Source organism: Diceros bicornis, chromosome 27 (genome assembly GCF_020826845.1).
Source record: "Diceros bicornis minor isolate mBicDic1 chromosome 27, mDicBic1.mat.cur, whole genome shotgun sequence".
NCBI classification, from domain to species: domain Eukaryota; kingdom Metazoa; phylum Chordata; class Mammalia; order Perissodactyla; family Rhinocerotidae; genus Diceros; species Diceros bicornis.
This window is the reverse complement of record NC_080766.1, coordinates 6,181,355-6,192,554: the sequence shown is the minus strand read 5'-3', so window position 1 is coordinate 6,192,554 and position 11,200 is coordinate 6,181,355. Positions and strand designations below refer to the sequence as shown.

The window sequence follows — 11,200 nt, the reverse complement described above, 5'->3', positions numbered from 1 at the left end:
GCCTTTGATCACAACATTTGTCAACCAGTCTATACCTAACCTTGTTTTATGTGTGTTTCTGTTGAAAGATGCCATATTTAATCAATACTGATGATTCATTAACATTGAACTCATGGTCCACAGCACTGTAACTCGTGCCTGGACAAAGCTTATCTAACACGTGTATCTTCTCCATAAGCGCATCACAGCTTTCTTGCACTTAGGAACACTAGACAACACTTCAGTACTATGCTTGGGGGACATTTTAACCAACAAAAGGCACAAAAGTGTGGCACTAAATAGACCGTGGTGGTGAACATGATGTAATCTATGCAGAAATAGAAGTATAATGATATACACCTGAAATTTTTACAATGTTATAAACCAACGTTACTGCAATAAACAAAAAATTAAAAAAAAAAAAAATAGACCGTGGAAAGAGCTGAGACGAGAAGTCTGAGTGTCGCCTTATTTGATCTCAGCTGGAAACGTGCATGTTGGGTGACTCAGGTTTTTTGCTGCTCTGCTCATGTCCACGAACGAGCACAAAAGCACTACGAGTATTGGTCTGAGGATACAAATAAATTTTAGCGAGTAAGCAAATTCACAGATACGGAATCCAAAAATAATAAAGATCAATTCATTGTTTTTTAGACTACAGATGGCATGAAAATACAATTTGTCCATCTTAGGAACAATAAGAAGAGTGACACATTATGTTCTTTAACAAAATAGAGAAGGGCTGGCCCAGTGGCATAGTGGTTAAGTTTGGACGCTCCGCCTCGGCGGCCTGGGGTTCGTGGGTTCACGAACTCACGTGTAGTTCGTGTAGTTCACGTGTAGTTCACGAACTACATCACTCATCAAGTCATGCTGTGGTGGCAACCCACATACAAGATAGAGGAAAGGTTGCCACAGGTGTTATGTTAGCTCAGGGCTGATCTCCCTCACTAAAAAAAATAATAATAAAGTTTCAGAATAATTTTTGTTCTGTCGATTAGCTTACTCTTGATGGATCTGAATGAAAAATACATAGTTAAGAGCAAAAGTTTTTGTTTTCCTTTTTTGTTTTACACATGGACAAAAATAAACATCTGTCTAATTTTGGGAAAGCATCGTATGTTTCGATCACACATCTGGGCTGGATAACCTTTCCATCATGATGAGGAGGAAGACTACTCATTTTGTAATTTTCTGCAAGTAGTAGGCTATGAAAAGATACCTAATGTGGTCCTGCCATATACAGATATCTGAATTGGAATTTTCACTTAAATTTCTTAGAAATGTGTTAATTCAGCAAGTGTTTGTTTAGATCCTATAGTTAAGAACTATAACAAGTGATAGGGATGAAGTAGAAAGCAAAAACAGGCGGGGGCTTAACCTGTCATAGGTCACAGTCTATGTAGAAAGCAATCCACTTGAGAGGGAGTTGTCTGCAGTGATTAGGAACAGAAGTTCTGGAGCCAGACTATTTGGGTTCCCATCTCACTTCCACTTAGTAGCTGTGTGACCTGTGACAAGTTATTTCACCTTGCTGTGCCTTCATTCTCCATTTGTAATATAGGGAAAATGGTAGTACCTAGCACATGAAGATCTGTCAGATTTAAATGTCATTTAACTTTAAATATTATTCTATGTAAAGTGCTTAGAACAGTATCTGGTGCATAGTGTGGTTATATAAGCAGTAACTGCTCTATTATTATCATTATCGTCATTATTGTTGTTATTAGCATTATTTACAACAATAATATAAGTTGCAAGTCAAGTAATATAATTTACACCAATAAATATAAAATTTCATCTGTAGTGAGCAGGATTTAACAGGGGTACCTGTTCTAATCTGGAGTGTCAGGGACTAGTTCCCTAAGAAAGTGGTATATAAATTGAAATCTGAAGTGCTGATAGTGAAAGCAAGTGAAGTAAAGCATTCTAGGTGACAGACAGCATATGCAAAGGTCCTGTGTCAGGAGAGAGCATGGCACATGGAAGGAAATGAAAGGTCAGTGTGGCTAGAGGGCAGTGGTGCAAAATGAGACTGGCTTCTTGAGCAGAGTTCAATTGATGTTTGGTCTCATAGGCCAATTATGGAATTTGGCTTTTAATACTAAGAACCATGGAGAGCCACTGGAGAGACAGGTATGTGTGGGCTGGTGGGGAATGGGGGGAGTGTAGTGTCATACTTGAAAAGATTACTTTGGCTACAGCATTGCATACAGATTGTCTGAGAAAAGACTGTTTGCTTCATATCTTTGAAACCCATATGTTTTATAACATATACTGTCTTTTAATACTGAACTAACTCTATATAATACACATATATATTTTATATATATATATAAAATATTTTGGCCATACTAGATAGCATTAATCTGCTTTCATGAAATAAGTTGTAAATATAAAACATAAGAGAATTCTTTTCACATATTTTTGCAAAAGTCAATGTTTTGTACATTTCTTTAAACCATGGTTTAAAATGTATTAATGGATTGAGTATGTATGCTAGTATATCCTTTTTCATTTAGACATTAAATGTTTAATGAAAAATGTTGTAAAAATTAAAGCAGAATTCTTTTTCATTTAGACATTCTTGCCACATGATAGGCAAATGTAGTTTTTTCTGTTTGAATAGCAATGGATTTTATGTTGGCAATGTTTTTTATTGCATAATTTTTTGTGTACTGTTCAGATGAGGTTTTTCACACAGGCCTTTATTATATAGATGTTAAGCAGATGGTTTCCAAATGAGTATTTCATTTTTTTCTAGAATACTTAGCACCCTTATGTTTGATTATGGCAGGCTGTATATCTTTAAAAAGCCTGTCTCTATTTGATGTGTTCCCTTTGGACTTATTCCATAGTAAAATTTTCATAGTTATGTAGCTAACATGAATCTTTTCATATATTTAAAGACAATGCAGGCAGTTAACAAGAAGATGGATCCACAAAAGACATTACAAACAATGCAGAATTTCCAGAAGGAAAACATGAAAATGGAAATGACTGAGGAAATGAGTAAGTTTAATAACTTGTAATGAAATTTACAACTTTCTCATCTTTGAATTAGCCAGGTTTATTTACCAGCAGCCTCAGATCCTCATCCATGAAAGCACAAATGTTAAAGAAAGAAATGGTGCAGCAGCCTTCTAGATAGTCTATATTGTAAGTCCGTTGTGTTTTTAAATTGGCAGGGTCTAAGCCTTAAAATTCTATTAACGTTTAACTGAAGGAAAAATACAAAATATGTTATGCTGTATTTCTATGCCATATTGGCCTCAGCAGTTTTACTTTGTTGATTAGTGGACCAAAACCAACTTGTGAGTAAAACGACTTGTGCTGGTATAAATTAGGGTTTCAGAGCTGTCGCGTTCTTTCATGCTGTGGAAGCTCTATTTATATTGAAGGCAGAGATATAATGGTGCTCTTTCATTCTTGTTTTTTTTCCCCTCCCAAAGTTATTTAATATTTAGTTTTATTCTTTTTGAATGTAAACTAATTGCATGCTGCGGTGGAATATAAGAATACAAAGCAACAAAGCATATACAAAAAAATCTATCATCACACCAACAAGTTATAGTTACTGTTAATGTTGTATGTTCCTATATTTTCACATATCTTAAAATAGATCATATTACATGTGCAATTTTGAACTTTGTGCTACTTTTAAAAAACATAATAGTATAATATAAGCATGTACTCATGACCTTAAATCTTCTCTGAAGTCTTTTTTTTTGATATAACATCAATATTAAATGATATCAGCCCTAATTTATTGAACCATTCTTACATTGGTCAATAAGATTGTTTTAAAATTTTCAGTATATTTGATAATCCTTTGATGAATATTTCTATATTATCTTTGTCTACATTTCTTAAATCTCCTTAGAGTATAACTTTGACAAGGCTTTTGGTTCATACAACCAAGTTCTTCTCAGAAACACTATACCAGTCTTTACTTCACCAGTAATGAATGAGTGAAGTAAAGTAATGAATGATGCTTTACCAGCATCGTGGTCAACACTGAATCCTTATTTACGTGATATGTCAAAACTGGCGTTGTTTTGCATAAATATTTTCTACTTGTTTTACACCTGTGTAGGGAAATGCCCATTTAGTTCTGCTTATCTGCTAGCATTTTAATTTAACAGCATTTAGTGCATAAAATAGTATCTAATTAAATGATCAGGATTACTAAAGTCATCATTGTTCTAGTATTCTATTTCAGAATATCTATTTTCCTTTTAGGATTTACTGATACTGTATGTGTATCTTTGATAGTTCAAAAAATTCTTTAGTTTTTACTTTGAAAAATGTGATTTTTTTTTTAAACCTCATTAGTGAATTTTTAATGACTGAGAGAATTGTCATTTATATAACATCACAGCATGTTTATGTGGGTTCCAGTGATAGCACAGGTGTGAGCAGATTTTATCAGAGGAATTCACTTTTCCATTAAGCTCTAATGAAGAGAATCAGTAAGCTCATATGTATCAGAACTGTTCTCATTTGTATTTTAGAACTTTGCAAGTGAGTCTGAAATAGTAGTTATTGGTGGCTACTCGTTTTTTCTGTAGCCTAGTAAAGTACATTAACATTAGCTTCCTCATCCAAAGATAAATTCAAGGTTTAGTGGACATATCTTTTTCTAATTAGAATTTATGTTGTGCAGTGTTGCTCCAAAACTTGTTCACATTCAAGTTTTGGAAGCAAGATCTTTGAGAAATCTGTATTGTAGCTTTGATTTATTTTGTTACACTTTTTCTGAAAGCATTCTTGGTTAATCCTCCTCTGGTCTGTCTCGTCTGTCTCCTCCTTTCATCTTTCCTGCAGCTGCTTCTCCCTGAGGCCTTTGTAGACTCTGACCTGACTCCCCACTTCCCTTATTACCACCACCATCTGAGTATCACAACAGCTGAATTGTTTTCCCAAAAGCTTACCTCTGAGCGTGCTGATCAGGCTCCTTCAGTGGCTTCTTGCTGACTATAAAATAAAATTCCCAGGTCATGAACCAAAAACAGTTTTCAGATCAAGCCCCTTTATTTTGCCAGTGAGAATACTGAGGCCCGGAGAAGTAAAGTGACTTTCCCCAGAAGTTGCATAGGTGCTAAGTGGAAGAATTGAGATTCTAATTGAAGTCTTAACATTCGCTTTATTTCTTCACAGACTCTGTTCCATTTTTTTGCTCTTAAGCTCTTTAATATTTTCTAAATTTACTTTATACTATCGAGCTAATATAAACAATCAAACTGTCAAATCATGCTCATGCAAACCAGAGATCAAGCTTTATTAATAATGTCAAAGATACAGGCAGTTAAGATGCACATGCAAAACAAAGAGAGGGCTGGGACATCCCAAATGACTCCCCATATCTTTTCTTCCCATATCAGAAACAAGCTTTTTGACTCAGAATAATAGATGATGTGTCTAATGAGGTTTGCTTATCATCTCAGGTTGAAGGGGACATTTAGGTTATGAAACATCTTAAATTTATACCTCAGATGGTCACCTTTCTTACATAACATTTTCTAGAGAGTCATGGCTCATAAACCCATAGATTGTAGGTTTGTTTGCTATAGCAGTCCTAAACCAAGGACATCCTGCTAAGAGCATTCCATAGACTAGGACTCTTCTGCTAGCAAATATTGGTCTGTTTATCAGGAGCACAATTAACAGCATGCTTATGAGAAGGTTACCTGAATTTCTTCCTTTGAGGGCGTCTCCCAGTAATCAGGAGAAGAATGATCACAGGCCAGCTGCTTTAATTCTTTCCCTCCTGACCATTTTTCATCCGTGCCCCTTAAATAATAACCAAACAGAAGAACGTAGTCTTCCTGGTATGTGTCCCTATTGCCTTTCCCCTGTCTGTGCTCATTCTATTTCCTCTATCTCTGTTTGGTCAAATCCTATGCATCCACCTCACATGTTGGATGTAATCTCTTCCCTGTGAAGCTTTACGATCATTTATCTTTCCATTTACCACAGTCTGTTTATGAATTTTTTTCTTTTCTACTGTGTAAAACTACCGAAGGTCTTCATTTTTCTCCATGTATCCATCAGTTCTGTTTGTACTATGTGCCAAGCACTTAGTTTCAAAGATAAATAAGACGCAATTCCAGGCCTTTAGAAATTCCTTCCCCACAACTCCAAAAATGATGCCTTCTATACAGAAGGCTTTCCATAAATATTTTGGGAAGAGAAGGGAGGAAGAGAGGGAAATAGCAGTAATAATCATTGCAAGGTTAAATTGGACATCATTGTTTGGACAAGTTTAATAAAATATTGAACGTTAGACTTTGTTAGAATATTCTACCTGCATCTTGAATGTAAAATAAGAAAGCTGAAAATACGGAATAAAAAGAATAAATTATCTCCCAAACATTCACCAGATATTTGATTCTTGCATATTATTCCATGGTCTGGCTTAACAGCTACCAGCTCAGTGGATACAATTTTTGGAATCATATTTAAAAACTTTAAGCGTGTAGCTGTGAATATCATATAGTTCTTGTTTATTAAAGATATATATTTTTAAAAAATCAGAGATGACTTGTTTGGTTATAGGATAATTTGTGTTGAAATGAAAATTATTCCAGATGTAGTGCCTCAAAAATGTATTTATCAATGAACTTCACTAACATTTGAAAGTGACTTGTGTAGTTTGTTGGTTCAGCTCAGTTTGCCCTTCTGTCATATGCAAAATATATACACATAGTTGGGCCACCTCTGAAAATGTGAATCTACCCTGAAATCTGTTTGAATGTAACTGCTTTGTTTCTCCCCTCCCCCCAAGTCAATGACACACTTGATGACATCTTTGAGGGTTCTGATGATGAAGAAGAAAGCCAAGATATTGTGAATCAAGTTCTTGATGAAATTGGAATTGAAATCTCTGGAAAGGTATGAACGTCGTCTTTTCTCTGTTGAAAATAGTTCTACCACTTTGGTCACGTTGTGTTAAGTTGTCCTTTACTGTAAGGTGCATGTTTTTCTATTTGTTTGAAAAGTAAATTAAACCTCTTTGCAGCAATCCTTTTATGTCCCAGCCCAAATGTTTAGTAATGCATCTTTTTTCTCTTTTCCCCTCTTGGACATAGATGGCCAAAGCTCCATCAGCTGCCCGAAGCTTACCATCTGCCTCGACTTCAAAGGCCACCATCTCCGATGAAGAGATCGAACGGCAGCTCAAGGCTTTAGGAGTAGATTAGACAAAAAGCCATAATATTTTTCTTACTTATAATTATTTAGTATCACCAGGCACAGTGCAAATTCCGTTTACAAAACACTTTTTATTTTGCAAAAATGAAGACCATGAGTAAACAGCTGTTTCCTAACCCATGGCTGTTTTGAATCTTTTGCCAAAGAATGACAGTGATCCAAAAATGAGAACAGTTTGGATTTTAATTAGAACTGTTTAGGAATGATGATGTGTAAAAGGTTGACTTTTTTTCTGCATGGCATAGAGAAATTATATTCATTACTTAGTGTAGTTTATGTTCTAAATCTTTTTACAGTGAAGACAAAAATCTTGTTAAAGCCACTAGGCAACAACTTAAAGAGACTTGTAAGAATATTAAAAGTATATCATTAATTCTGTATCTGTTGCTTGTCCTTTGTAGTGATATATGTTATGATCAGGTGGTTCAGCTGCCAAATTATTTTTAAATGATCTAAAAGAAGAGTGCTATTTAAACATCTGTCTTAAAATGACAAAAACTGTCATGAGCCTGCCTTTTTTTTTTTTTTCCTTTGGGAGAACATGGTAGTTGGTAAGTCTGTTTTCTTTCAAAATGTACTTGGCACCTGCCTTAAACAGCACAAACATATTGTGCACGTCTTTGAATTATTTTAACTACAGAAAAGAATTAACATTTTAAACTAAAATTGAGGCTTCTTACAAAAATTATCCAGGCTCTTTTGTAAAGCTTATAAAAGTAAATTGAATATAATGAGCAAAAACAGACACTAAAATTAATAATATTTTGTAGTAATAAACAATATATTTTGGTCTTTCTTCCAAGAACTGAGATTTTCTCTATATGAATTATAATTTAATCTCTGTTTTAATTTTGAGCTGTATTAATGTGTATATTGAACCCTCTAAATTGAAGCCATCATTCTCAGTTGAGTAACACTAATATAACAATACCTGAGACCTAAATTTTAAACTAAAAGTTAGCATTTTTTTTTTTTGGTAAATAAACTACAACTTTGTCAGAAATTACTGCTTAAATGTGTATTAATGTATTAGCATTTTTTTTTTTGTAGGGGAGAGAAAGATTAGCCCTGAGCTAACATCCTATGCCAATCCTCCTCTTTTTGCTGAGGAAGACTGGCTGTGGGCTAACATCCATGCCCATCGTCCTCTACTTTATATGGGATGCCGCCACAGCATGGCTTGACGAGTGGTGCATCTGTGCGTGCCCGGGATCCAAACCTGTGAACCCCGGGATGCTGAAGTGGAGTGCACGCACTTAACCACTACACCACCAGGCCGACCCCAATGTATTAGTATTTTTTAAGGTAAAGTGGCTATGGTATTTAATATATGTATAGAAAGTGAGAAGAAATGAAGAAGTGGCATATTAGTTAGAGATAGAATTTAGGAATAGGTTAGTTTTGATGTTGTATATATAGGTTCTAGCACATCCCACCATCAAAACCCCATAGGGAGGCCAGATAGGTGGAGCCTGGTTAATCAGGGATTACGGACATTTTGAACTAATATCGACAACGTAAATCCATTTTAGGACTAGTATACATGTGGTGTATGGATTGGTGGGAAGAAGGAAAAGTTAAACTATATAGTTTGTAATCCATAAACCGTTTTATAATGTTCAAAGATGAGGTTCCATTACTGATAGTCTTAAATACACTTACCCTGAACATCAATGTTCAGAGTCAAAACATTTTCCTGGATTATGGAATGTTAACCCAGAACTTGTTTTGATTCTTGGATGTACATAATAGTGCCAACTAACTTTATTTACTTTCTTGTTTACATGTGGGGGCCTTTGTTTTTGAAAATTATTTTGTTAAAAAAAGTCCCAATAAAGATTTATTGCTGTTAATGCTTTTTTTTAATGTCTTTTACTCTCTTTTTGGCTTCTGCTAAAGTTAAAATTTTTATGCATATCTGGAAATTTTTCAGAAGAATGATTTTTGTTATTTTCCTGGAAGGGAAATTAGATAACTCTGCTACTTACATTTGAACAAAAATTGTCTCTTTAAAAGTTAGTAATTGGTACAGGACTGATGTTTGTGAATGGAGTAAGCCTAAGAATCAGTGGTTTCCCATGAAATTGATCTGGTAATTCTTTTCCTAGAACTTCCATGGGATAAACATTTAAAAATATTTTTTAACAGATAAGTATTAGTGATTTCTTTCATTTCAGTCGAATGTGGATGCCACAGAAGACTTTGGGACCCAAAGGAAGTATTGTAGGCAAGTGGTGAGTTAGCCATGAGCAGGGGAAGAGACAAAAACTGACAAACCACGGTAGAAGAAGCCTCTCAGGTGGCCCCCCATCAACACCCACAGCGACCTGTTTGCAGCCCGACATGCACATAGCTAGTTTCTACCTGCTGTGTCCTGACCTCGCCCTTATTAGGCTTAAATCATAATAAATTTACATTGCGGTGTTGACCCCCCCTTGCAGGGGATAGAAGCCATGACAGTTCCACCAAGGACCATCTAAGGAGAAAAACTCCCCCTCCCAACCTGGAGGAGGGGACAGCAAGCTGATGAGTAGAATGCCTTCAAACCCCCGTCTTTTCCCGCTGCTCACAAATAAACCTATATAAGCCACAAGCCACCCAGACCTCACGCAGTCACTCCCCTTAAGCCTGCCAGCTCCCTCTCTTGGAGTGTACTTTAGCTTTGCAAATAAATCCCTTCTTGCTTTGAACTCATCTTTGTGTGTTCGCTCACAAATTCTTTTGTGAGGCCAAACAAGACCTTGGAAAAACCGATCCCCTCTCCCGGTAACAGAAGGAATAGAGTCATTCTGATCTGGCTACATTGATAAAATGCTCTGGTGGCGGTTTTCACAATCACTATAAATTTGTAATGTTATGTTGTCCTTTGCTAAAAATAAAACTTTCTTCTGAGCCCCTAAGATTAGGAAACAGGATTCTTATACATTGAGTTTAATGAAAATACTGATTTTTTAAACTTGCTTTCCCTAACTTTCCATTTTTGGCAAAAGGATTTCTTTAACAACTGTATTCCAACAGGTTGCCAATAGAAAGAGAGCAGAAGAATAGAGCAATTTCTCTGTTACCGAAAAGGATGCAGCCTCGTGGCACATTCTGTACTGGATGTGAAAGCCACGGATGGAGGAAATTGCAGAGTATCAGAGAAGTAGAATGTGGTATGAAGATGTCACCACTAACGAGAGTGACGCCTGGTCTTAGAAGACATAAAATGATGGTGGGTTAGGTGATTGTGTAGCCCAGACTGTCCTCTGAGGAGAGTACCTGGTTGGGGCGGGGCTAGTGGAAAGGGCTCAAGATTGTGGCCCCATAGACTAGAGTGGGGGTCCTGGCGGCCTCTGGGCTATGTGAGGTGACCTGCGCAGCGATGTGTATTTTATTGTTTGCATTAAATGCCTTTAGGAGAAGCCTGCGCTCTCCCCTTGGCCATGGGTACATTCCTTACTAGCCCAATAGCCACACTCTAGTCTGGTCCCTGTGGGCGGAATTTAAATAAGTACTCCTATCTCATACACTCCTATGTTAAACCAGTGTGTGTCCACGTGTGAAGTGAGACCTATGATGACTTTCTCCCTTGATGCCATTACTCTACATGAATAGGTTTTTTGCAGCTATGGAAAAACAGATCAACTCTTCAATTTGCTCTCTGTAGGAGCTGAGTCTCATAAAGCGATTTAAGACCATTCTTTTAACCTTAGTTTCTTCCAGAGACAGTTGGGTTGAATCTGCTTTAGAGGAAGCCTGAGGATTGTGAAGTCTGATTTCAGGTACCCTACTGCTGGACACCACACACCTCTCCCCCAGTCCCCGCCATCCCCCAGGAACTTGAAAACACACACACACCTCCATCCCCGAACACTGAAAATATTTCTTTAACTAGACAAATCTTACCACCATGGAAAGGTAAATTTTGAGTAAGTTTGTCAACCACCTCTACCGGGTAAAATTGAATGTGCCAATCGGTATAAGTGACAAACAGGTCTTTCCATTTTAATGGACAGCTCTACTGAAC

General features: G+C 36.4%; 1 protein-coding gene across 1 annotated transcript in view; it reads left to right on the top strand.

Moving 5' to 3' along the window:
- Positions 1–7,569, top strand: part of CHMP2B (charged multivesicular body protein 2B) — a 28,459-nt gene extending 20,890 nt beyond the window's left edge. The window contains exons 4-6 of the mRNA XM_058570684.1: positions 2,889–2,991; positions 6,767–6,873; positions 7,071–7,569. Coding sequence (XP_058426667.1) covers positions 2,889–2,991; positions 6,767–6,873; positions 7,071–7,181 — 321 coding nt within the window. The 3' untranslated portion in view covers positions 7,182–7,569. The remainder of the gene's footprint in view (positions 1–2,888; positions 2,992–6,766; positions 6,874–7,070) is intronic.
- Positions 7,570–11,200: the final 3,631 nt, after the last annotated feature.